We start from the raw sequence: 27,840 nt of genomic DNA, 5'->3' as shown, positions 1-27,840 counted from the left end.
TGCTTTGGTTCACTTGCCCAGGCCTAAGAGCTGTTTTGTCCCACAGCAACATAGCTCAGGAGCTGAGTACATGGAGATCCATGGAGGAAAAGCCTTTCCTACAGACAAAGCAGCTCCTTTAACGTGCTGCTGAGCCCACAACCATGGGGGTTCACAGAGCAGCACCCGCAGACCTCGGACCTGGACCTCATTAGCATCCTTTGCCCCAGCACTCCCAGTGTGGACCGGGGCTACCCCTCACTGCAGCAACCCACTTAGGCTTGAAGTGTGACACCAAAGCAGACGTGCAAGGCTTTGGGCTGTGCTTTGAAAGGGAAATGAGAGGCGGGAGGCAATGAGGAGACCTGGTTCCAGCTCGGTTTCACTCTTTATTTGAAGTTTCACATGCCACCAGCGTACATGAAAGTTGCACATTCAGTATTCGACTCACGACTAGAACTAAGGGCCAGATGCGAAAACCAAGTGTCAAACGAGGGCACGGATGGAGGAGCCTGAAGGTACTCGTGACCAGGCTGTGCCAATGGCACCTGAGCCATCGGAGAACCCACTTTTGGTGGGCATCTCCCTTTGCCATGTCCAGGGCGCTGGCTGCGAGCTGGCTCTCCTCTCCCCAAGCAGCACTGTTCCCTTTCAACGAGCAGTTTTGGTACCACCTCCACCAGAACCGAGGGTGTTTGGAGACCGACTGCCCATTGGATGCCTTCCTGCCTTCCCCCTTTTCCATCAACGCCAGGAGTTTTTCCAACGAGAAACAATTCCCACCCGCTGCTTATAGGGAAAGACGACAGGAACAGGGACTCTTACACTGACATCTTCTGTTCAAACAAAGTTTTCTGATGATAGAAGCCCATTTTCCCCAGCAGCCTTGGGCAGGGAGTTGCAGCTTCTACTTCAAAGGGCCAACTTCAAAACCAAATGCAGTGTCCTAATGGTTTTGTGCTACATTACTTAATTGTCATACAGCTAATTAGCAATGCCTGATTCCCCACTCTCTGTACCTAAGATGAAGCGCACAAAAGAAGGGGGCTACTTGAAAGAATAAATAAACCAAGGCACCAGGCAGCCAGGCTCTGAGAACATTAACATAAAACGTTACACTTTCCCATGTAAAACACTGAAATAACCCCCCCCATCATGATTAAACCTGTATTGATCTGCCTCCCTTCAGATCTCAGGGCTTTGGATCCCTGTGAGGATGGGGGGGGGAAGAGGAAGAGGGGGCTTAGCGTGTGCCTGCGTGTCTCACACCAACCCATGCAGCAGAGATCTTTAAGATTCTAATTATTTCCCTATCACCAAGTCACATAGGGATCAATAGATGGCACAAACCGACCCCTTTCCTCCAGTGTTGGGGGGGGGGGGGGAATGAAAGAACCAAGAGAAAGGGGAGGGCGAAAGGAGAGCGTCAGAGGTCAATGCCACAAAACAATACATATTGATGTCTCCATTCATTTCAACCAGCGGAAAGGTCAATGCCTCCCCTGCTTCATGTTTTATGGCTGAAATCCTGCTGCTAACAGCAACAATGTTAGTAGGCAGCCCCCATCCATCCTGTTTTATTCTTACCATTATTTCTAACCAGGTTAGCCATTTTGAAAATTGGGAAGCAGTGGTGGGGAGGAAAAGAGGGGATGCTGCCCTGGAAATTAATGGAAGAGATGGTTTCCATTAGTTTCTGAGCCTGCCTGTCCCCCCACAACCTGTGCTCCAGTTTGCCCCTCGCTGCCCCCTAAAAAATGAGAAGGGCCTGAGGCAACATCCCTTCACTATTAATCATTATTCCCTGTACAACATCCCAATTGGTTTCTATGGAAATGATTCTCCTGCTGGAGTACCCCGGCTGCCTGCGCATCTGATCAGAGAGGCAGGAGAGCCGCAATGAAGATGTGCCTCCGCAGTACCCGACGTGGCTCCCTGCTCCAGGCTCCTGTACCTTTGTCTGGACGCTCTGCTGGGATCAGCCAAGGGGGACTGCACCTCCTTCAAGCACACAAAACAACCCTGCTGCACTGGTTAATTCCCAAAAGGAAAAGCCCCACCTTCCTGTGGCCACAGGGAATACCCCATCCTGAAAAAGGGATGCTGAAATACAGCACCCAGCACCTCACAACGCACAGTCCCATTCCTGTACATCGTCCCAGGACTTGTCATGCCTCTGAACATCAGCAAGAGGAAGCGACAGACCCTGCTCTGTTCCCCTGGGAGCAGGCCTGGGCAGAGGAGGAAGGAGGTAGTCATGCGGATTGAGGAGAGCAGGGTCACTGCTCTGCCACCCACCAGCCTGCATCAGCAGCCCCAGCCCTGCAAGAGGGGACACCGAGGCCCAGGTCTCACGGTGGGTGTCTGGCTTCCAGCTTGAGGTCCATGACACCGTTCTGCCCTGTCTCCTTCACTCCCATCTCTCCTCTGCCTGCCCAGCCACCTCCTTGACTGCAGTCCAAGCTCTCCTGAGGGGAGAGGCCATTGCCACACAGCCCTGTTCCAAACTGAGCAGTGGGTACGCTGCCATTCCTTAAAGGATCCATGAAATCAGCTCTGGAGAACAGTGAGGAGCAATCCTTTAACCTACAGACCTAAGGAACACACCGACACCTCAGCCCCACCAAACTCCCCACACCAAACCCACCGCCACTCTTCAGGTCTGGCTCCTCCCATCCGGCAGGAACCAAATGCCACTTGGCTGAAGAAGACTTTGGATTTAAGCAGAGCAGCAAACAAGAAGTGATTTTCCACACTAACGGCACTTGACCCAGAATCTCCCCCTCCCAACCAAGTGTGGGCACCTCGCTTGTGGGCAAAGCAAAGATTTCTTCTGCATTCCCCAGAGATCAGAGGACTGATTTCGGAGCACAGCGAGGAACAGGCCGGCAGGGAGTGGGAATCCTGCAGAGGCGCTCCCTGGGAGAAGGGCACCTTTTGTAATTGAATTCATCTATTTTAGAGTATGGACAGTGGCATCAGCAGGCTCAGAGGTCACCTCATTAGATGCCTACAGATAGCAGGGAGGGAGATTTCTAAAGAGATGGGGACAGAGACCAGAGGAAAGGAGGGGGAATTTGATATTACTAAGAGCTAGGAACAAACCACCCATCTCTCTGCTCTCCTCTCCTCCTCTAATGCTGCACACCGGAGCCTCAGCGCCGAGTGGGCTCCGAGTCCCATATATTGCTCTGCTCAGAACATATGGTGTGATGTTTAATAGCCCGGCTCTGCCAATTGGGGACTATTAGGGTGGGTTCTTTTCCCAGTGTAAATGTTGCAGAATATAAATTGTAATTAACACCGATGCCAAAATAGCACTTAGAGAAAATAAGCACATTATTAACATCTGGTGAATCCTGCCTCGAGTGCAGAAGCAGCGGAAATCCTCACTCACCAGAAGAGGATTTGCAGGAGAGGTATCGAGCACTGGCCCGGAACTGGGGAGTCGGGGCTGGAAGGAGTTTTTAGCTCTTTAGCATTATTTGTGGTGCTGTCTTTGTTACCTGGGGGTGACCTTTCCCAGCCCTGATTATAACCGGTAGCATTTGCATGGGGACTTCTGACCCGCTTGTATGAATACAGATGTCTAAGCATCCTACTCCAGGCAATAGAATAATGGGGTTATAAAACATGCCTGATTGCAAGACGCGAGGCAGATGGGTATCGCTTTGCCAAGCAAAAGACAGAGCTTGTTTCATCAGGTTGCTCCAACCCCCAAGACCAAAGGGTTAACACCAGCATGGAGCAGCACGTGTTTTCTGCATTCCACTGTCCCCCAGCCCAGGTTTCCCAATGGGATAGGAACAGGCAAGCCCCTGGTTCTGCCAAACTCTTGCCGATGCCACAGTATGTGGATGGGAAATCCCTGCTGAGGGTGGGAATGGCTCCTGTAGCATGTACCAGACCTTGAGATTCCTCAAAACAGGTCCCATTAAGCATCAGAGCTCCATACCCTCAGCCTTCCCACTACTCTGCCCCAAGGCTAGAGGCACAAGGAGAGGAAAGCAGCTCTGCTAATGTTCCCAACAAGGAGAAAGCAGCTTTGCAAACACTCACTGCCTATCCCTCACTATTTATTCTAGGAAAGAAACAGAAGGCAGGCAGAGCTGAAGTGGACTGAACTGGACAGAGCAGTGGCTCGTGTTCCTGCCGGAAAGCACATCTGAGTTGCTGAAGAGAGGGAGAAGGAGAGACAAAAGCAGTTGGAGAGGGAGAGAGGGATTCAAAGAGGCAAGTAATATGACAAGAGGTAGAAAGAACGACCTCGTTGGGAGAGAAAACAGTGGCAGGATGCCAAGAGCAGGGCACCAGCTCCTTGCACTCACCAGCACAGTGCCTAACCCGAGGCAGAGTCTCAAACGCTTGCGGGGCTGCAGCCATTCCCAGGAGCACGAGCCAGCTTCACCACCTCGCTACCTGCTGCAAACCAGACACCGCTGTGGCTCCCTGCCCTGAGTGGGGAAGGGAGAGAAGCTCAGCGCAGAGAGCAGCCACATGCAGGGGTTAGTTTTAGCACCGCAGACTTTGTGCTAGTAGAAGGCTAACTAACATTAACCTGCTGGTGAACAGCCTAACCTAGCCAAGCACAAGGGTTACTGCAGCCTGGCTCAGGATTTACACCCCCAAGACATCACCAGGCGGGTTCACACCTGAGTGATGGGAAAGCAAGGAGAGAAAGTCCTCCAAAGCTGCGAGGGGCATTTTGCTCTCGTATCAATCCCAACAGATCAGGCTTCTTAGGAACCGCTGATGGAAGAACATGGATTGGGAGATGGCATCTTGTGTAGAAAATGCCAACAAGGAGATGGGGACCATCACCTTTGGATGATGCATCTGGGCTTCCCTAGAAAAGCAGCGCTCACTCAGCACATTAGGGGATGTTTAGGTGGAGAAGCTGCTGTAGCCGTTTTGCAGAAGACAGACCCAGTGCGCTACCATAAAATACTCCAGCAGAAGGGAAATCCGAGTGCCACCCAGAAACGTAGCTCCAGGAATTCCTAACTTGGCTTTTGGTACAGCTGTCTGATGCTTTCAAAAGTGCTCAGTAAATAAGGCAATATGAAAGTGATCCAGACCACTACTGGTGCCTGAGGAAGTTCTGTGGAGCAGAGAAGCTGACTGAAATCACACTGTGAAAACACTTCCTAACGTCTCTAAAATTAGCATGAGCTCAAGGCATGGGATCTAAGGAGAGGGCTGAAACACTACATTCCCATCTACACTGCAAGACAGACCGCGTTTAAAATCACATCCAAGCCTCAACTTACTGTAGGCACCATCTACCCCTAGGACATGGATTTCCAAAAGAGCTGAGATCTGCTTCCACCAGATGGATGGAAACAGCATCAGCAAGAACACACCACGGTCGAGGCACTAATGACCTTTAATTTGCTATTCAAAATAAAAAGAGAGTCCTTGTGGCACTTCTCAATCAGAAATAAACCCCTTTCAATTGCTGTGATTGCATGTGTGTGACCACAAATGTGTACTTGGAACATAGAAAAGATGTGATGCACTTCAACTGAGCAACACGGGTTTGTGCCTTTTAGCTGGCTTGGGCTTTCTACTTGGCCAAAAACAGACTGAAGCAAGAATGATTTCCACCAACACCACACAGCACACTGCTGAAGTACACAGGGGCCCTTTAGGAAATACACCAGGCGACACAGAAAGAGCATCATTAAGTCAGTTTCTCTTACCTTTAACTTCAATAAAATAACAAAACAATTCCTATTAACCGCAAGGAAATACTCATCAGATTCCAGGAGCCTCGGAGACGGGATTTGCAGATGCAAGCAATATCCAATAGATGGTTTCCCCACTGCAAAGGACCGGCTTCTTTTATTTCAGTTTGCAATTGCACCTATTTCAAGTGATTGTACAGCATCCAGGGAGGTGGCCGGGAGCTGAAGGATGGGCAATCGAGGCCAACAAGGAGCGATTTCACCGTGTGCACGCTGACTGTCCTTGCCATGCTGTGAGAGTCACCACCACAAGTTGGGAGGTTCCTCGGCCACTCTGCTTTTAAACAAGGTAATTTCATCCAAGTGCCGCATGGGGACATCTCTGATGACCTCTGTCAAGTCCTCATGAAGCAGAGGGAAAATGACGACGTTTAATGCAGGGCGATCCGCCTGGAAACTAAATCAGACACAGGTTATTAGCTGAGGAGAAAGAGGAATTCTCCAGTGCAAGAGAAGGGGACTGCATGGATACAGATCATGCCGTGGCGAGGGGAAGGAAGGGTTGTTCAGAGGAGGCAGCTGGAAGTCAAGGTCTCCTGTTCTCAATGTGTCAGCAAGGGCTTGCACCCCTTCTCAGCCTGTTGAGCTAACACAACCCCTAACATGGGGAAGGAGGAAGGCGTTTTGGGCAAGGTGCTCACACGCAACCATTTCAACCACCTCCAAACCAGAGGCAAGCTGCAGAGCCATTAAGAAGATCAGGCCAGAGCAGTGCCAGGCATTCCCTGGGGGCTGAGCCTGGGATTATCACTCCAGGCTGGGTTGTTCTGCATGCAGAGTTTATACTCTGCAATCAGAGCATGGGCAGGTTTAGAAAGCTCAGATCTGCAGATAAGCACTGAAGTGTGTGCTCACACACACACACACACACACATGCACTGCAGCCTCCTTTCTGATCCAAGTTGCAGGAAACCTGTTTTGGCCTCACAGGAATTTGCCCTAACAGAAACACAGGTCACGTAGCCCTGTTTGCCACTTCCATTTTGGGTTCCGCTGTCTTAATCCACAGCCTCAGTCTTTCTGGTCCCCTCTTAGAGAGAGCTGCATTCTCCTCCTGCCCTCCCAGCTCTTCTTGCCGCCACCAACTGGGTCTGCCTTTCAGCAAGCAAGAGGCCCAATACAACAACATGAGAGAGGGTTATAACTACAGAGCAGGGTTATCACTACAGAGCAAAGAGAACAGCAAAACTTAAAGCCATTTATACAAGGTAATAAGAACCATCCAAAAAAAGAAAGCCCGTCCTCTCCATGATAGCAACCTGGTGAGTAAGAGAACATGGAAGGGAAACAGTATTACTCAGCGTAGCATAACAATGGGTTAGTCTTTTAAAGCTGGTGGGTAAAGGGAAGTTATGCTATGGTTTAAGAGTTACACCCTGAAGATTAAAAAGCCTCGTGACTCTCAGCCCCATGCCACCAAGATGCTTCCTCCAAAGCATGTGACAAGGGCTAGGTCATTCTCACTGTAAAGGAGGCAGTCAGAGTGGCAGCATCAGTCCCTTGAGGCTGTACCAAGTTGTGTCGGGTCAAAAGAGAAGTTCACTGCTCACACCAGCTTCTTTTAGACAGATGTGCGCTGGGAAGATTCCCAGCTCATCTCCAGCTCTGGAACAGCCAGATTGCTGTCAAACAGAGAGGGGAACAGCTGGAGATTCTGCTCCTGGAAACACACATGGAAATCCCAGGTAGCAATACAGCCAGCTGAAGAAAAGGCCACAAGAGAGTGGCGTTTTGCAGGAGGCAGAATGGATATTCCCATCCACAAACGATACGGAGTAGAGCTGCCAAAAATGAAGCAGAGAAACTCCCATTCCAAGGCTACTTGCTCAGTCCTGGTAAGTTAAATTAATTTGCCTGAACCTAAGTAGCTGCAGGGATAAGGATTTCCAGCAGCAAAACTACCCGGGGCAATGTTACAGGGTTCTGCATCACAGACCTGCCCTTCATGCCTCAGGGCTGGCAGGACACCTCTCCTTGAGGGGATGTGGGGGCTTGTGTAAGAGCTGCAGTTTCTTACTTCCACAGCACTGCCTCCAAGGAATCAACCAGCAAACAAGCACTGATCTGCAAGGCAGTTGGTAAAGTCTGCAGTGAAATTACATAAAACACAGCAAATGTCTCTTTGATAGTCCCTCCTCTTCATGTTTCTTATCCAACACCACAGTCCTGCAGAGAAAATCATGTTAATAGACCAAGTGTACTGAAGTTCAGCTCGGAAGAAACAGTGCAGAGAAACCTCTGCTCCTTTCTTTGGCTATGGACTCTCCCCAATTGGATCTGCATGCTGCCTTCTCACCATAGACAAAACTGCAGTTTATGAGCAGCCTTTACACGTAGCTATAAAAACGAGCACCTAGACAAGTTTACATGGACAATCTGCCACCAAGACGACTGAAAAACCCCCAGTGCAGTAAATCCACCTTCCAAAGAGACTGCATCCATGGGAGAGGTTTGAATTTGAGCTTAAAAAAGGGAAAAAGAAAAGAAAGCTTTGTAATTTTCTCCCCCCCCCCAACAGGAAACTGTATGTTACTGCAAACCTTGTAAATTCCATACCCAGCAAGTTGACGCCGGCGAATTCTTTCCATGTACAATTTGCGTGATTTAAGGGGAAAAGAAAAAGGAATCAAATGCACATGGTTCCCTATTATTCGAGGCTAAATGTGCGTGCAAAGCCTCTCCTTTAACTGCCTGTTAAAAAACACCCTGGTTTTAACAAGCAGCTGTCACAACGTTAAACTAGGATTAGCAGTTCCCAAAGGCAGCCTCCCTCGGCAATCTCTGCTCCTTTCGTCCTCCCCTGGAAGGCAATTCCTTTCTTGGTACACCTGTCCAGGTGGGCTAGATTAAGTGAGAAGCACTTAGAGCACTAGTTCCAAAGGCCCCAGGCACGGGGAGGAGATAACAAGAAGGGGAAGAGATTGAGTTAATGAGTTGCAGAACAGCTCCTGTAATCTTCTTTCCTCATTCCACACCTGGATGGACTTCAAACTCCATCCACCTCTGCAAGAGCATGGCTTGTAAAATGAAAACCCGAAGGACACAGAAGGATGTTGACCTGGGGAGACAAAAGAGCTGCAGTTTCAGACATGAAGGCCTGGGGTTTTTTTTTTCCCCTCCAAGGGAGAAATGCCAAGGACATGCTTGCTTGCTCTCTCCTACAAAACCTCCAGACTAAACTCATCATGATTAATTAGATGAAAGCAAGTTTTCTAGGCAACTGACTAGCAGCCCCTTCAAAACAGAGCCTTTAATCAGAAACAACCACTGGGATAACAAAGAAAAGACACCCCCCAACACGCATATTTTCCAGTGTAGCTTCTAGGCCAGCAGACTCAACACCAAACCAACAGCCACCCAGTGGGAGCTCTTACAAGGATGTGTCTGAAGTGTCTTCATTTGGATGTGGGCAGCTGGTTGGAATCATCCATAGGGCTGGGAAACCAGCAGTGAAGCGCAGCCTGGGTCGCAAATTCCTCTTGGCATCAGCAGAGGTCTCGGCCTCACCCTCCAGTTAGATCATGAGCAGGTTGCATGTGGCTGAAAGGGCTGTAATTTGTCTCCAGAATGATCCCAGAGCAGGTGTGGACTGGACACAATAAGGTGATTTTCAAGTGAACAGCTTGGTAAATAGCCTAACGCTGGGTTCTCAATTACTTCCAAGCAGTGTGGCAGGATCGGATATGTAGGTCAGGGACAAAGTCAAAAAGGAGGAGGAAAAAGTCTAAAGCAAGGCTGCACTTTGATCAGGTTTCCTCGATTTTAGCAAGACAAAAGAGTCACTCCCTGGAATGTGGTTATCTCCTCTCAGCATGGTGTCAGACATACCTCTCTAGAGAGGCCAGAGTGTCCCCAGGACTCCATCTGCTGATGGAGCTAAAGGGTATCCCAAAGCCATAGGACAATCTCACCTCTAAGGATGGATTGTGCCCCCCCTGCAACTCTGCAACCCAGAAGACAATGGCTCTGCTGTGTTAGGTGCTGCTCAAACTTACCTTCTCCTACTTGTAAGGAAAGGATAAGGCAATAGTTGGGACTGAAGAATGTTATTTCCCCTTGAGGTTTTCCAGAGAAACCTAAGAAAAGCTCTATGCCAAATGCAGACATTGCAGCATATCCTGCTTCACAAAAGCTGGCAAGCAGGAGTAAGGACACACAAGGTGGTATAATCAAGCACTGGCAACAAAAGCAGCACACACCAGCTAAAACAAGGAACTACAGTGTTATCAGGAGTGGATCAAGGCCAGATTTTTCAACTCCACAATGAGATGAGCTTATAGAAGAGGCTCCAGAGAAGGAGAATAAGGAAGGAAGCCAGGGGAGGCTTGATTTTGGGGAAGAGGGCACAGTGGGGACAGAGCAGATGTGGGCTCCTGTTTGCATGACTCTCCCAAAAGCAAACCAATCTCTGCTGCAGCCACACACCTTCTCCTGTCTCCATTTAACTTCCCAACAGGCTGGTGATCCACTTCTGGAGAGGCACAAGGTCTCAAGTGAATTCAGACCAGCTCACTTTTTGCCTTGCACAAGGCTCTTGCACCTACACGCACAAACCCCCTGGTAATCCTCTGCCAGCACAGCGTACCTCTGTTTTCACTGAAAGACTTACATCTGAAGGTTCAAATCTGTCTTGAAAGCTTGAGCCAGCACACCTGAGCCAGGCCGGAAACTCCCATCCCTGCAGCATGGCACGGTGGAAGGGAGGAAATGCCAGGACAAGCTGGAGCAGCAGACAAGTGGCATGACCCGACAGATAGACATCTTTTCAGGGAAGGATACACACACGCTTACAATTTGTTCCACTGGCCATGCCCTGAACTCATTGCAGGGAACTGCAAAAGCTCTCCTTGCTTAGTGACTGCCAATAGCATAAAATGAAGCTTCTCCAAAGCATCTTCCAGCCGTGCCAAGGAAACTGCAGGTAGAATTCCCCCAGGCCCCTTCCTCCATGAGCAGCAAGGACCCTTGCCCCCCACTCATCCCCCAGAAGGGGCCCAAAGCCTCCACGCACTGACTCTAAAGCAGACCCATTCTTTAGTGCCATTCACACTGTCAGCCCTCCTGGAGGACCAGCACTGAGCAGACATCATTTTCAGACCTTAGAAATGGACTTCAGCAGCTCCTGAGGAAAACTGTTGTGATTCCTCGTGGTGCTCTTAGCTCCACACAACAGTCCCTCCATAAGGTGTTTTCCTTTAAGGGTGTCTTCCACCCCCTCATGTCTATGTGGACAAACTGGCCTTCTCCCAGGACTTGCGATCTCCTTTCACTCCAAATCCCATCACTACAGCCTCCAACCTGACATGAAGGGGTGTAGATGGGTCTCTGGAAGTCATTCACACACAGCACTGCCAACTCTCCCATTACCTTCAATGCAGCATCCTCTGCCACTGCATCCAGTCGCAGGGAAGGAGCAACATAAATCAAACTCATCCCAAGTAGAGGCAAATTCCATCTCTCTACTGTGGTTTCTCTCTTTAAGGCGTGAATGACACCGTCCTGTGAACTGAGGTTTACATCAAACACGCTCACAGACTGAGATTCTTGCAGCAGCTTGCCAGCTGAGCCCTGCATCAGTCAAATGGGACTGGACAATTAGAAAGGGGAGGGAATAAGAACCCAAAGAGTGATGCCAGAGCGCCCAGGACATGTCCTAGGGGAGTGCTCTGCCAGAGCAAGCTGGAAGTTATTTCCTAATCTCTTCCACAAATTAAAAAGCTACTGCACTAACGGCTCAATTAGATTTATTTTACTATGGAAATGCTTTAAAGCTGCAGTTAATGCTTCTGTTCAGCCTTTTACACCCTCATGAAGAGAAAGCATGACAGTACTATTCCAATATTATTTCTCAGCCGAGAGAGAGAGAGAGAGAGGACAATCCTTGAAACCTATTTCATGCACAAACCAATCCATCCACTAAGGGAAGATTCAGGACTGAATTCCCTTCAAAACACATGAGCCAGCAGTTAGAATAAGCCATTTGGGTCAACCACAGGAATGCATTTAAGAAGGGGGTATGTTAGGACCCCCAAAAGAAGATAGACGAATATGACAAGTTTGGGATGGTCCCACTGTAAAGTATTTAAACCCACTGGCATGTAAAGTATTTGAACCCACCCCTAAACAACACCCCTGATAGAAGGAAAGGTGTCCGGGCCACACCTCGAGCAGTCTGCCCTCGCCAAGGAATTCTTGGGTAACACAAGCTGACAAGGATGCAGTTTGTTATTCAGTCTGTGACAGAATGATTCAGGGGTTTCCAAGAGCAGGAAATGAAACAGACAATGAAAGCTGGAAGAGGATGCTAATGATTCACTACACCAGCCTAGCGATACATTAAGTCTTCTGCAATCAGATGCAGGGCCTGAGCCCACAACATGCTTAGGCTAGCGGAGTGGGATTGGCAGCTACCACGCTGGCTCTGGGCTCCAGGAAAGCCAGTGGTATCGAGGGACTTGTTCAAGGTCAGAAAGAAAAGGTGGTGGGGAAGGGATGCAAAACCAGCTCGAAAAATCTCAAAGAAGCCCTAGGTGCTAATAGCAGCTTTCTGCAGCGTCAATACAATTGCAGTTGTCAGGTGGGCAGTGCAGGAAGGACGCTGGAGGACTCTGCTGAATTCAAAGATGATCTTGCACTCACTTACTGCCCTAATATCCCCTTCTCACCCAATCTAACAGTGAAAACAATTACCCAAAAGGGCTTTTCTGAGGCCCACAATGAGAATCCAGGCAAGCAGGAACACTGCAGGGCAACAGCAATAAGGGAGGGGAGAAGGCTTAGCTATGAGGTGAGCAATTCATCTGTGATAGTTCAGTCCTGTGCTAAATGCCAGGGGAGGGACTGGCTCACTCAGCACTTTCCAAATAGTTTCTCCCCCATGCTCTCACCTGGAAGCCCTATTTCTGAATCCCAGGAGGGAGCTTTATCCCTCCAGCGAGCATCATAGCTCTCCCAGCTACACAGGGCCACTGGAATCAGCAGTTTAAGAAAAGGTAAGATCCAGCCAAGAGCTTCATGTTCAAAAAGGATAATAACAAGCAGGGGAAAATTTAGGCAATGCTACAGGAACTTGAATAGTAAAATGTAATTTAGACTGAGACAGCTATTCCTGGAAAGTGGCAGGAGTCCTATTGTGGAAGGCACTTCAAACTAAGCGGTGCTCATGCTTGCCACAGGCAGAAGGAAAGTTTCTCTTGGTCTTGGATCCTCAGAATGGGCAGATTGTCCTAAACCAGTAAAATTCTCTGTGCCTTCCAGCACTGGTTAACCCTCAGTCATCAAATCACAGGATTGTTTAGGTTGGAAAAGCCTTTAAGATCATGGAGTCCAATCATTAACCCAGCACTGCCGAGTCCACCACTAAAGCATATCCCCAAGCACCACATCTACGTGTCTGTTACATACCTGCAGGGATGGTGCCTCCACCCGCTGCCCTGGGCAGCCTGTTCCAATGCTTGACAACCCTTTAGGTGAAGAAATAGTTCCTGATCTCCAACCTAACCCTCCCCTGGCACGTCTTGAGGCCATCTCCTCTTGTCCTATGGCTTGTTACTTGGGAGAAGAAACCAACACTTGCCTTGCTACAACCTCCTTTCAGACAGTTGTAGAGAGCCATAAGCTCTCCCCTGAGCCTCCTTTTCTCCAGGCTAAACCATTTCAGCCGTACCTCATCACACTTGTGCTCCAGGCCCTTCACCAGCTCCCTTGCTCTTCTCTGGCCCTGCTCCGGTGTCCAGACCTCAGTGTCTCCCTTGTAGTGAGGGGCCCAGAACTGAACACAGGATTCAAGGTGCAGCCTCACCAGTTGCACACTGCCTTTACAAAGCCATTTGCTCGAGGCAGGCAGCCAACGTGGCTTAGAGGGGCAGGGCAGAGAGCCTGAGCCTGGGCTGCCAACTCCCCACTCCAACCCCACAGCACTCAGGGGATGCTGCACCAGGACCCCAGGACCCAGCCAGCCCCAGCCCTTCTCCCAACAGCTCTCAGACCCCAGGAGATGCCAACAGTGCCTTTGGGAGATGTGAGCAGCTGAGCCCAGCTACCCACCGCTCCCCAAAGCACACCAGCATCTCTGGCTTCCTGAGCACACTCTCTACCGTGGCTTACCTTGGATTGCATTTCTATAAATGACAACTCACCTCTATGCCTTGACACTTTCCCCCTGTGAATGAAGAATCCCTAATGATGCTCTCAGGGATTTTTTAGGGTTTGGTTGGTTGGGGGCTTTTTGATGGTTGCTTTCTTGATCTTTTCCAAAGTGTTTTTCCTCAAGGTCTTTTCACAGGCTTCTATTGTGTTGGTGGTGTAGAGTCCTTGAAATCACTACAAGGATAGGAGCTACCTAAACACTTAGGCTAAAACTGATCAAATTCTCAAGAAATACACTGGAAAATAAAATCTATCATTGAGGCCAAGGGGATATTTGCCAAAGCATTTCCCATCCCCTTTTCCAGCCTGTTTACTGCTGGCAAAGCAACTCCTCCTGCACATTTGTGAAGTGCCTGCTGACCATGCAAGCCTCCAGTCATCCAAATTCCTTGCCCGCAAGATTTCTAGGGCAGAGAAATCCAGGCGTGTAAACACGAATCGTTAGCATGCAACACATGAGTAAGCACTGGGACACCTTCCATAGATCACAGCTCCATCTATTGACTCCTTCATTAAATAACAGCGTGGAAGCCCTCAGGGAAAGCTGCTGCAAGCAAGTTCCATCCCCTCGGGCCGGGCTTCGGCCACAGGGCTCTTTGCAAGCATTCGGAATCCCAGCACAGCACCTCAGCCCTAAAGGGAGAAGCCAAATCTCCCTTTTCTGCAAAGAAACCTCTCTGTACAGCAACAGGTCTTGAAACGACAACAGTGGGTCCTCAAGTAGTGGCGTTCCAGTGTTTCTGGTTAAAAGCACTGCAGCGGTTTTAACAGCAGAGTTATTTAAACAAAGACAACACATGCTTGGAGTTAAGCACTTTGGCACAGTTAAGGTCCAAGCATAAAAGGGAAAACACTGTGTTTGTGAGATCTGCTGCTATCTGGAGTGTGGCAGCAGCTGAGCACCATGTGATAGGGAAAAAAGATGTCATTTTACAGAGAAACCAAGAGCAGACCACTGTCACATGCAAAGCTGAGGAAGATCAGGGAGATGGATATAGATCACTCAAGCCCCGTCTCCCACTCTAACCACTAGGCCCTTCTTATGTGCACAGGGTTTCTCCCTGAACCCATAAAGGAGATTACCCCTCCCATTCACACAGAAGAAACAAGAATGAAGAAAAACACTGCAATGATTTATCTGCCCAGAGGGAAACAGTCTTCTCTAAAGCTCAGAGGAGACCTTGCCCTTGCAAGCCTCTTGCTTGTTGATGAGGGCTCCAGATGAGTGCTGTTCTGCTTACTGGCTTCATTGCAAAAGAGGCAGAACTGAATCAGAGGCTTTTAATGACTTAAATATGTAAATTAATTTGTCCCAAAAATCAGCAAACCTCGAGCAGAAAACTGCCCACAAGAAAGCTTGACACCACAGGGCCTGGTTTAGAGCTGTCACAAGACTAACAGACACGAGAACTCTCTTCTCCAGCCAGCAGAACAGTAATACCTAATACTAACCTTATTTTACAGTCAAAGGGAAGAGCTTAAGATCAGGCTTTAAGCCACTGGTGTGATGTAGATTTAATACCCAAGCTCCCATCACCACACCCTGTAACCACACCAGCTTCCAGTACAACTCCACAGCTGGAACCACTCTGTTCTCCCCAGATCAGTCCCAGATCTGTGACCCAAACCCTCCTGTGCATCCACGTCTGAACAAGGATTGCTCTGCACTAGATGGCATTTTCAAGCCCCCCTCAGCAAACTACTGGTGCATTCCCAGCCTTAGACCCTTCCAAATTCGCATTTCTTCTCTTTTTAGATGCATTTGGAGAATGGGAGTCACTTTGACCCCATCTCCTCGTTCAAAACCAGCTATCACTTGGCTGCTCTGAGCCTAAACAGGACCATCTCAGTCAAGAGATGTCCACCTCCATCTAAATAAGGAACTCTAACCCTTAATGAGACCTAAGGAATAGGGATTAATTCCCTTCTCTCAAGAACAGGAGCAAAGAAAGACAGGCTCATAGCCTTCCTCACTTTCCCTCCTCTCGCCTCCTCCTTCCCACCTACTCTCCATGCCTTCCCCGCACACGCAGCATCTGCACACATTCCAAACAGGCAAACAACAGCAAAAAGGATAAATCACCTTATTTTATTCTGGGACAAGGATATATAACTTACTGCCCAATAGACTCTTCCAATTTGAAACCTGGATTAAGGAGACACTAGTGGCATATTCTTAGAGGAAGCCAAGCTGTGTGAATTGGAGCCTTATCCACAGGTTTAAGCTATGAACTAGCTCACGCACGGATTTTACTGCACATCTCTTTGCCTTTGGAGTAGCAGACAAATGCAGTCTGGAGAGAGTCAATTCCCGACCCCATCTGAAGGATGAGAATGGGATCACTGGGAAAGCCACGTGGCTAAAGACTCACTGATGGCTCGTGGAAGACTCCAGGCTTTGCTTACACATCATTTTCTGTATTTCGTTTCTTCCATTTTATTGCTAGAGACAGTTGCATGAGAAGGGGATCTTTGTTGCTTAGGAGAGCATCTGCTCCCACCGCTTATCCTCCTCCTGAAGTCACAATCTTACGTGACATCAAAATCGTTTCCAGAGCCACCCATTACAATGTCACAGAGGATTATGACTTCAGGTGTGGAATCTGCACTGGGAGCAGATGCTCTCTTGAGAGGGAAAAAGATGAAAAAAAAACTCAAAACCTCCTGTTTTCATGCAAATGTCTCTATTAATAAAACACAAAAGAAGAAAAATAATATGACAGAACTGTTGCTAAATATAAAAATAGTTCTTAACATCTCCACAAGGCATCAGCTGCTCTTTGGAATGCTCCCAGGGCTTAAATTATGAAGAGGTACAGAATGCAGTGACAATCTGTCCAGCAGAGAGAAAAAGAGGGAGAAAAAGCCCCGCAGAACAGTGTATTTCTGCTCAGGAAGCGGACATTAAGATTTGTGGCACCTCAGAGGGGAGCACAAGCGAAAGGCTGGGGCCTGTGGATCTGTGGCTCCTTCCAAGGATCCCCCAAAGCACAACTGAAATCAACCAAGGAACGTTTTGACAGTGAAAACCAAACTCAGCCCTTGCCCTATCTCAAGGAATTTACTGAGATGTTTCCAACAATCCCCATCCCAGAAGGACACGGAGGCTTTTAGAGGCAGTAACAAACGATCGCGTGTGCAGTTTGCTAGGTAGCTAATATAGTCATAGGCTCTTCTGGATTTGATCCGTGGAAACAAGCCAAATGTAATAAGTCACTTGGAAGCAGGAGGAAGGCTGGGGGGGGGGGGGGGGAGAAGGAGGAGCAGCCTTTAGGATGCAGTCATAATGCTGTGTGATTTGAAATTTGTATGAGAGCTTAACAGGGCCCAGCAGCAGTAGGTGACAAAGAAAACAGAGGGAAGGCGGAGAAAAAAGCCTTCCAGGAGGAGGAAAAAAGGAACTCATCCTAATGGGAAGTGCGTTGCACGGGCAATATTTTGTAAGATGACTGCCACTATGAGGAGCTTTCACAATGCCAAGCGTAATTAAAAGCTCTCTTTTCAAATGCAGCTCACGGCTCACACACAAACGTTCCCCCACCACGTGAGCCTCAGAACACTGCAAGGGGCCATGCAAAAATGCATTTAAGAACTGCCAAAGGTGCAAAGGGAGTTTGTACCAGTTCTTCCCCCCCTCCCCAAGAAAAACCCTTCACAACAACCCTTTAAAGGCTTTGAATTGCGCTGCCAGGGGACTGTCAGTAAGCGACATTTACAAGTGGTTAGAGGCCAGAGAATTATCTTAGTCACTTGTGGGAAAGGAGGAAAGCTTCAAGGACAGAGCTCTTCAGTACTTAAAACGTCGGCAGATGTTTTGTTTACCCAAAAAAGTGTCATTTGATTTATAAAGGTTCACATCCAGAACCTCAGCTGCAAAGAAGAGGGGTGGGAATGGAATCAAAAATTCATATAATACCTTCAAATCCTTCACTGATTCACTCTTATTAAAGTAAGAGGCAAGTTCATGTGCCAAGTGGTTACACAGTACCTATTAGCTTCTTGGAACAAGCGCTCCAAGCCATATAAACCTTGGCAAGCAAAGGCAATGGGAGATAAATCTTCACCAGCTCCAGAAATCCCACCCCAACCTCTTTCCGCACTTACCTCCGGACAAGAGATTGCTGGAGACTTCTGCAAACGGTAAGAGATTCTCCCATAAACATGTGGCACATGATGACCTCGAGGCAGTTGGCCATGAATGACATCACTGCGTCAGACTGCAGAGTCCCACTCCGGGAGACGATGCAAAGCCGCTGGAGAGAGGAGCAGTGACTCAGTGCCTGGAAGAACTGGGCACCCGCACAGAAGTAAGGCTGTTCCAGCCTGCAGGAATAAACAACAACAAGTCAATGGGTAATTCAGGCTTAGGGCTGCTTGTAGACTAGAGGGGAGACAGCACATTCACGGGGGGGCTGGCAAATGTAGGGCAATCCGCGTCCCCCAGAGCCTGTTTCACTTACACACACAATAACCTAGTAGTGCTCCTGCCAGTGCTATGGCATAACAAACCCGACACTGCAAGCTCAGACTTCTTGCTTGCTGGTTAGTCTTGAATGATGCGTGCTAAAGGACAAGGACACAAACAGGTAGAAAGGTCCTAAACTGCAGAATTCCAAGAGTAACCCTGGTTCTGCAAGTTTTCCACGAAGCATGTCGGGTAAGATGCTAGGTCTGAGCAGCAGATCCATTCTGGTCGTGGGATGAGGCTGGCTTTTGCTACCTGACATCCACCAAGCAGCTGATGTGGATTTAGGGACTTACTGCTCCAGTGCACCAACACTGATCAAACTGGTCATCTCTTCAGTTTACTGCCTAGGGAGAAACAGGCACGGAAAATTCCCGATGCACACAATGTCATGCAGAATTTGGGCCTCTGAGCCAATGAGTGACCACAACCAGCGCTCCATGGTCAGAGGATGGCAAAGGATCAAAGCTAGTGCTCTTCTACAGTAAGAATAACCATCATCAAGTCAACCTTTATGTTAAACACTTGGCCCAGAGAAGAGAGACAAGCTCCTGATTCATGGCCATCACAACCTTATGTCACAGCCCAGAGGACAACAAAAGGACATGGTGAAACCACAGCTGACCAGCAAGGGGTCTATGCTTTAACTAGCAGCGTAACTGGATGATGCCCTCACAGAATCCAGTCTGCAGAGCTGATGACACCAGAAGAGGACTTTTGCTTAGTGCAGATTTACTACAGGCCCTCGGAGCACTAGGGAATCCCAGTCACTGGGTCAGCAAGGCCAAGAGCTCTGAGAAGGTTAATCCATTAGGTGGTAACAAGATGCTGGTCCCAGCCTGAACTGGATAATCTCTGCATAGGCTGTTGTAGTATGCAGGGGTATCTCAGCAACTTAATCCTGTTAGCTGATATATTCTGGTTTAGAGTCTCAACCTGTGAGCTAGCATTACCTGATGAGATCCTAACGGATTGTGAACCCTTTGGGTAATAACATCACTTCAGCCACTTCAAGTTTTCAACAGCGTTATTTGTTCCATCATAAAGTTAGGACAAAGAACACAGAATCTCTTGTAACCTCCCTGCAGGTTTCTGGGTTATCTCTGGGATGTGCCAGCCATGCTTGCAATACTGCCTTTCACTCGCTAGATGACAATGTTGCTTTGGAATAGCCCCTTAAATTAGTTTCTCAGCCTGGAAAACGGGGAGGGCAAAAAGAGTAGAAGCAGCAGAGAATGAGTCAAATGAAAAGGAAGGACGACATTAACAGGAGGAAGTGCTAAACATTAAAATCCTCTTAAACCTATATAAAACCTCAGACTTTACTCGGGAAAGAACAATGACAGCTTACATGGAAACGCCTGGATGTTACAAGGAAACACCCTTGCTGGTCTTTTATTCAAGGCTCTGTGCTGCCTCCCATCTTTGTCGCTCTTGGCCTCCATTTCAAAGTCTCTGGGAACTGAAGGTTTAGACTGGATGAAGCAACACTGCACACCCAAACCTCCTTCCCCAGATCTTAGTTCTTCCATGGCCATTTAGTGTCCTGAAGGTTAAAGAGACGTTCACCTGACCCAAACCTTTAAGCAACTGAATTTCCATCTCTTGAATGAGAGACCAACACACCCCCTGCTTGTTATAAATGGAAAGTGATGGAAAATGAAACACCTCCTGAGGTGTTTTAGCCACCCTGGCTCCCTTCACTATTGTAACGGATCAGGGACACATACACAAACACCAGCTTCAGCTGATGAGCAATGATTTTAGTCACCCCGGCTTTGTAATCACAGGAGTGACTTTGCTGTTACTACTGTTATTTTAGACCCATTTGTGAACAGAGGATGACAACAGGACTGACAGGTCTAGCAGTTTCACCAACGGGAGCTTATTTAGGCGAAAAAAGAAGGAAGAAACATCTTCCTAATGCAGTAACATTTGTGTTCATACACACTGGTGCAAGGAAGCCATCGCAGTTCACGCATGTTTTGGCTGTGAAGCTCCCTTCTGCACCCTTTAGGAGCAGATCCTTAGTGAGATCCTTCAAATCCTACCAGGAGAGGAACACCAAGAGGATAAACTCTAGGTCTGGAATGTTTTTGATACATTATTGAGTAATAAAAAACCAAAGAGGAAAGATTTTAACACAAACCAAGGTAAAAAAATATCTTGTTGGGAAACCTAAGGAGAACTCTACATTATCTAGACACTGTAGGAGACCCAATGCATGTTTACACAAGTCAGCAAAGGCATGTGGTATTTAACCTAGCCCTGACAGGCTGCTAGCTCCCAAATATGCAGCATCCACTCTTCCTTATCTAAAAGGAAGGCAGCTGCAGCATAGAGACTTTTTTTGCTCTTAAAACTCTGGTTAAAGGGCGTATCCTCAACCCTCAAGGACAGCATATGATGCTTTCATGTCCTCCACAAGTCAGGAAGGAAAACACCCATTTTTCCAGCCATTGCAGCTCCTTCTGACCAGAACAGGAACACTCAGCAGTTCTAACAAACCAGGCACTACGTATCTGGAGATCCACAACCGAAATGGACATGTTCAACGGCAGCCCCTCACCTGAGATCTCTCAAACACTTGCAGTGTTTCAGCATGTCCATGAGAGCAGACATATAGACCACTTTGCCCATCATGCCCAAGTTGGCCAAGGAAAGAGTCCGCAAATGCTGGCACTGCAATCCAATGTGAATAAGCCCAGAGCCAGTGAGGATATTTGGCAGTTGTGCTAAGGTGAGGCTCTGCAAGTAAGTCAACTGGCTAATGGCAGCCACCTCTGAATCCCCGACACTTTGTGCCCGGACACAAGGAGGCAAGGAGTTCCTAATTGCCGGCTCATTGCGAGGCATGGCAGAGGAAAAACTGGACCCAATGATTTCCAAGGTTTCCAAATACCGGAGGCTTCCCATCAGAGCCCAGAATACGGAGGACTCAATCTTCTGACTTGCCTGGTCCGCTAAGTTCCTCGGGTATGTCTGTATCCCAATCCGAACTTTCCTTCCAAACGTTTGGGGCACCAAATTAGACACTGTGGGAGGCTTTTCCACATTTGCAGCAACATCTGTGATGGAGCAAACCGGCAGTGCTAATGACAGCAGGTGCTTTAGCCTGGACAGAAGCTGGCACAAGTGATTGCCTATGCTTTCTGAGCTGTGATGGTGAGCTGCTGACAGGTTGAGGTGTCTCAGGTTGCAGCAAGACACCACCAGGCTTTCCAGAATGCTACTGTCAATGTCATCTTCTGCTTTTCGGAACAAGGACTCTGGAGCCAGACAGTGAACGCAGCCACTGAGATTCAAACTGGTCAAGCTTTTAAGATCCTTCCCACCATTAATAACTCTCTGGATGAGGTGGCCACCAGATAAGGTGCATCTGCTAAAGCTGAAGTAGAAAGGGTTGTTGAACTTCAAGTGTTGCAGGAGCCCAGAGCCATTAATCCAGGCTTTGGGCAATTGTAAAGCATCCAGACGCACATTTCGAGCCATAGAGTCCAGGAGGTTTTTAGTGGCTCCCGTCTCTGCAAAGCTACCGGGAGCAGAAATCAGGAAGGCGTGAAGGTTCTCAGGTGTCCGATCACTCAGCACCGCCAAGTACAGCCTCACCACCTCCTGGTTAACGTAGCCAGGAGCCAGCCTGGCATAGAAGACCCGCAGGTTCTGGTAATGGGGCACATTGCTCTCACCTACCATTAGCTGGCCAGAGAGCATAAAGCCTTCCCGTGAGCGATCCAGGATCTCAAAGTAAAGCAGCAGTTTCTCCAGGCTGGTGCAGCACGGGACGACACCGTACGACGGCGTGTAAAGGGTTTGCTTCAGTTCCGAGACACGGCTCAGGGTGGCCTTACACTCACTGCTTAGCTGGCTGGCGTCGAAACCCGGGTTGACGTCTATGGCCAGGGAGTGCAGGTGCTGGAGCGTGGAGAGCATCTTGGAGAGGCGGAGGGAGGTGATGTGGCACCCAGACAAGTTCAGTTTCACCAGGTTCTTGCATCGCGTTACGTGATCAATAGTGGAGCTTGGCAGCCAATAGCACCCAGCCATGTTCAGCTGGTAAATCTCCTTTCCGATATCCCTCATCAGTTGCTTCACTTTGTCTTTGTTTACCTGTACTCAAACAAAACCATATTCAATGAGATAGAGAATCACAGAATGGTCAGGGTTAGAAAGGACCTTAAGATCATCCAGTTCCAACCCCCCTGCCATGGGCAGGGACACCTCACACTAAACCATGGCACCCAAGGCTCTGTCCAGCCTGGCCCTGAACACCGCCAGGGATGGAGCATTCACAGCTTCCCTGGGCAACCCATTCCAGTGCCTCACCACCCTAACAGGAAAGAATTTCCTCCTTATATCCAATCTAAACATTCACTGTTTCAGTTTTAACCCGTTACCCCTTGTCCTATCGCTACAGTCCCTAATGAAGAGTCCCTCCCCAGCATCCCTATAGCTCCCCTTCAGATACTGGAAGGCTGCTCTGAGGTCTCCACGCAGCCTTCTCTTCTCCAGGCTGAACAGCCCAAACTCTCTCAGCCTGTCTCCATACAGGAGGTGCTCCAGTCCCCTGATCATCCTTGTGGCCTCCTCTGGACTTGTTCCAACAGTTCCATGTCCTTTTCATGTTGAGGACACCAGAACTGCACACAATGCTCCAGGTGAGGTCTCACGAGAGCAGAGCAGAGGGGCAGGATCACCTCCTTGGACCTGCTGGTCACGCTCCTGTTGATGCAGCCCAGGATACGGTTGCTTTCTGGGCTGCAAGCACATACTGAAGCCGGCTCATGTTCATTTTCTCATTGACCAACACCCCTAAGTCCTTCTCCCCAGGGCTGCTCTGAATCTCTTCTCTATATACATGGCAATGGTGTGTACTGACTCAGCTTCCCATGTGAAGATAGGGATAAGAGTAGTTAGCACTTAAGATTATGCGGCTCATCCAAGTTTTGGGATTCTAGCAGAGTCTAAGAATCATTGTACTGCTGGTAGCTGGCTCAGCCTGCCATGCTTTGGGCTCTTGAGATTACACCTCCTTCAGCTTCTTAGTCTGTGCATTTCTGCATTACTGTGAGGCCAAATCTGTTCAGCAGCTGATAGAGGACTGGAAAACCATCTCCCTTTTCTAACAGCAAAGCTATTTCAGCAGAACTAGCCATCTATGGCAACTCAAATTGAAAGAAGAACGTTTCCATTTTCCTTCATCCAGCTTCCTCTTTCGGAAATGACTAAGAGAGGCTTCTCCTCGCCTGCACTTGGTGATACACTCCTTCTAAAATGTATCGCCCTTCATTCCCAAGCCCTGTTCCTGGTATAATACATATGCCATTACTGATTTATCTTCATAGCTAAGAGAAGCAGCAAGCCACTCTCCCCACCTTATAGTCCTTCTGAAGTAAAACCGTATGGGTTAGGCTCTTGTCAAGGCAAAGCGTTGCAAGTTTCCTGCAGGTTCTCCTGACGTTCAGGACAAGGTCAGTGCAAGGGACGTAGCTGAGGATGTGCAAAAGGATCTCATCCGAGAACTCCATCAGGTTGACACCGTTACTCTCCTCCTCGCTCTCCCCACTTGCAATCTCCTGTGGGAGCAAGAAAAAAAGGAAGGAAAAGAGAAAAATAAAAGCTATTAGCTCAGAAACCTCAGCAAAGCTTGTGAGAAAACACACCCCCAGTCACATATGGATATATTAAGTGAGACAAAACAAAAAGGCCAGAATCTTCAAGTCCTTCCATCTGCATGGAGAAGCCAAGAGCTTTCCCTTAGAAGACATTATGGAAGTGGCGCAAAGCTTCACATAAAGCCATGGTACCTTCACTCGCTCTTTTGCTGCTTTAAAATGAGGAGAAAACACATTTACATTCATTCCACTTTTGCCACTTCCTCTGCAACTGGAAAAGCGACTGTCCCCAATTCCTTTCTAAATATAACACAGCAGTCTCTTCCTACATCATTCCTCCAAGTACCATCCATTTCAATAACCTTAAGAGCCATAAAACCATATATATACATATATATACACATACAAAACTGCAATCCAGCATCAGATCACCCATAGCTCCTCTGCTGACACCTTAGCCATACAAAGCCACACATCTGGGCTCCGAAGGGGACACGAGAGCCCCTCTGCTCCCCCATACACCCCATGCCCCTTTCCCTCAACACTGGGGTGGCCAAGAGGCATCCCAACAGCAGCACCCCAAACCCATCACCCCTTGATGAGGTGATGGGGTGCTCACTGCCTTGTGCAGGGACCGGACCGCCCCACCGTGATGACAGCAGTTCTGGGGGCATTTGGGACTTAACTAAAGCACTAAATGGAATTAAAGCACGAAGCAGCATTAACGCTTCCCTTAACGGGAAGGGGGGGATGTGGGCCCACCTCACAGCCCCTCTAAAACGCCCTCAGAGGCACCCAACGGAGGGGGATAACGGGAACCCGTCCCCAGCCCCGTTAGGAACCGGCTTCCCGGGGCCTCCCCACGCCGCCGGGGCCGGGCCCGGGCCCAGCGGGGAGACAGGAGCCGGCGGCACCTCCGGTCCCCACCGCCGCCATCTCAGCCGCTCATCGGCTCCATCCTCGCCGCCACCCCTCAGCCCCAGCCCCGGGGAGGACGAGCCCCGGTTCACGGCCCTCTGGGAGGCGAAGGGGGAAGCGGAGGGCAAGGCGCGCTGCACCACCGCGGCTCACCTCTTCGGAGCGGAACATGGCGGCGGCCGCACGGTCCCGCCGCTGCCGCTGCCTCTGCCCCTGCCTGCCCCCGGCACCGCTCAAAGCGGCCGCGTCCCGGCCTGGCTCCCCGCCGGCCCGGCCGCCTCACGGCTCTTCCGGCGCTGCCATGACCCGGCATCCGGGGCGCGCCTGCCCCGCGCCGCCATCTTGAGTGTGGAAGGGGAAGGAGGGAGGTGCCAGCCGCTGTTGGGCGCCATTTTGAGAGCGGCGGGGCCGTGTCGGGGTTCGGGTGTGCTGTCCCCTCCGCTCCGGCGGCTCTGAGGGCGCTGTATGGAAGCGAAACCCGGGCTGCAGCCGGCTGGCTCCCTCCCCTCCGCCCCGAGGCCACCGGTGCTCATCGGGGACGGCAGCCCCGGCTCACCCCGCGGGGCCCTCAGTCGGCTCCCGCAGTGTGAATGCCCGCTGTGAGGAGCCGCGGGCACTGCAGAGGCAGAGGGAGCCCCGCTGCGTTCGCACCCCGGTTTTCCATGGAGATTAAGAGTATCTGGGAGAAGAATCCTCTCCTGGATCATGCTGTGGGTGGGTGGGAAGGGGCCGGGGCATGGCAGACCGGACACCCATGGGCACTGCATGGATTGATGCTAACAAAGGGGCTGCGGGTACCGCCTTTTCCTCACAAGAAAAGCCTAAATACAACCCTGGCTTCGTATTCACGGGTCATGTCTTCAAGGACCATCAGTCAGGGTTCTAACCCGGTTACATGTGGTACCTTTGGCACCCCTGATGCACAAAGTTGCCATGCAGAAGTCACCCAGGGCTGCTGTGAGCACACCCGGCAATAACCAAGGGTGTTTGCTCCCCATCCCACGTCTCAAGTACAGACAGGACCGGAGCGCTGGAATTTCCAGTTACGTGCGTGCTTCAGGAATCCTCTTCGTAGAGAATGTGCTTCAAAGATGACCCGCCGTGGGAGATGAATGGGGTGCTGCTCTTCTGCACGAGTGATGGTTGCCATTTAAGGCTGCGAATTAGAGGAAGGATAGATTGGGGGGTTCTGCTTAGAAACAGCAGGTTTTGATTGCCTGTTTTGCCTGTGGGAAGGCTCTGGTGTTGAAGAGGAAACCCCTCTTAGCCCTTGGATGAAGGGGAGCCTCAAAGACAATTTGTACCTGCTTTGTTTGTCATGTGTTCCACTCCATAATGACAAGTCAAGACCAACTTGTCTGACGTCTAGGAAGACACCAAGCTACCATATTTGCAGTCATCAGAGGGACCAGGGTGGAGGAGACCTGCATTTCCAATGCAAATGGTACCTAAAATCATCAGCAAGGCCCATAAGCAGAGTAAAAGCCCTGCCCAGAGAGCCAGATCTGGCTGCATTAGGGCCAGCCATGGGGCATAAATGGACCAGCAGCACTTGGCAACCCTGAATAGGACCTGGGAACAGAGATAGGTGTAAGAAGCTCCTGAGGAGAGCCCAAGCTCGGAGCAGTTTGTAAGAGGAGCAGCACTTGGGCTCATGACCCACCAGTGTGGTGGTGTTGATAAGACATGGAGGTTGAACACAAGGCAGGCAGGGCATCAGATGGGTGGTAAAGGAGGAATTAAATCAACACCAAACTGTGGCACTTCTCTTGATGGTCGCTGGGAGGTGGATGAATGGTGAGAGGAGAAACCCTTCCTGCTATGCCATGCTTCAGGAACACTTCTCAGTGTGGGTACCCAGGAAGATGGGTTCAGTTAGTCCCAAAAAGGCAGGTACATTCCATGCTGTCCCATTCCAGGAGGGCAAACAAACAAACTAATGCTACCAGCAAGATGTTTTGCTCTAAGACAAAATCTCTCCTGTTCAAGGCCAAAATGAGCTAGGGGTTTTGTGTTTTTCACTCTGGAAAGTCTTTGGTAATTTCTCTCCTCTGATTCTTAAGACTGACACATCCTGGACATCTCATCTTGTCAGCATGACTAAAGCCCGGCTGGACCACAGTGGCCAGAGCACTTGGTATGCTTGGGTGAACTGCTAACTCCACTGCTCTAAGTGATTTTCAATACTTGATATGGTTTAATACCCTAAGGCTAAAGTAGATTAGAGATGGGTATAACACAAGTCAGAGGAGGCTCCAGGACAGCAATCCTTCTGCAAGGACTAACTTCAAAGACCAAGACTCCTTCTGCACCAAGCACACCTGATACCCACAGTCTCATCCCTGAACTGGTACCTAGGAAAGCCCATTTGTGCCCTCCGAGGGGACTTCTGCAAGGAGGCCAGTTTTGTTTGAATGCTCTGGGATTTCCTGGGGCTTTTCCATGCCGGCCCCTCTCCTGCAGCAGCACGCAGGTAATGGGAGAACAGGACCCCCCCTCAGCTGGGCACCATTTCTGCTTACCCCTCCCTGACATAACCAAGAGACAATGAGGCCCTTTAGGGCTAAATCCCGAGAGCCACAAGCATCTCCTTTGCCAAGGACATTACTAATTCCTGGTGGTGGCTTGATTCCATAAGCAGCTCAGCAAGGTGACTTTCCAGGTCACCAGCTAATTACAGGTGAAGTGCCAGGGACTGTCTCCAGCAGGAGCGAAAGTTGGGAGCTCTGGGGGAAGAAAGGGCATAAAACATGTTTACTCATCTCCTTTGAGCTGAGCCAGCTCCCTCCTAGCAGCTAAAGGGCAGTGAGAAAGGGCTGCGGTGGCTTTGGAGCCCAGTCCCGCCGTCTGCAGCCTGAGAAATCCCAGTCCATCCCCACTGCTGCCCCAGACAGCCTGGCCCATGGGTGGCTGGTTTAAACCTCCCCACAACCCCTGGCTATTTGTGTGCTGGAGAGGAGGAGGAGGA

At 49.6% G+C, this 27,840-nt stretch overlaps 1 protein-coding gene across 3 annotated transcripts; it reads right to left on the bottom strand.

The window, feature by feature from the left end:
- Positions 1–348: 348 nt before the first annotated feature.
- On the bottom strand, positions 349–25,206 carry FBXL18 (F-box and leucine rich repeat protein 18). 3 transcript variants are annotated; one of them, XR_009963804.1, is made up of 6 exons: positions 25,026–25,206; positions 23,715–23,915; positions 20,909–22,449; positions 17,979–18,197; positions 5,682–6,123; positions 349–4,433 (listed from the first exon to the last, which is right to left on the bottom strand). XR_009963804.1 is itself a non-coding variant. In XM_062613556.1 (5 exons), the coding sequence occupies exons 1-5, from the start codon at positions 25,041–25,043 to the stop codon at positions 5,967–5,969; spliced, it is 2,136 nt and encodes a 711-aa protein (XP_062469540.1). In that variant the 5' UTR covers positions 25,044–25,206; the 3' UTR covers positions 349–5,966. The 3 variants fall into 3 exon arrangements, 2 of the variants coding, with proteins under 2 accessions (XP_062469540.1, XP_062469541.1); XM_062613556.1 differs by having other exon boundaries at positions 349–6,123; XM_062613557.1 differs by lacking the exon at positions 25,026–25,206 and adding an exon at positions 24,717–24,851 and having other exon boundaries at positions 349–6,123.
- Positions 25,207–27,840: the final 2,634 nt, after the last annotated feature.

Source organism: Pezoporus occidentalis, unplaced genomic scaffold, assembly GCF_034315485.1.
Source record: "Pezoporus occidentalis ecotype Australia unplaced genomic scaffold, CSIRO_AGI_Poc_V1 ctg169, whole genome shotgun sequence".
NCBI lineage: Eukaryota > Metazoa > Chordata > Aves > Psittaciformes > Psittacidae > Pezoporus > Pezoporus occidentalis.
This window is presented reverse-complemented; position numbering and strand designations above follow the sequence as displayed.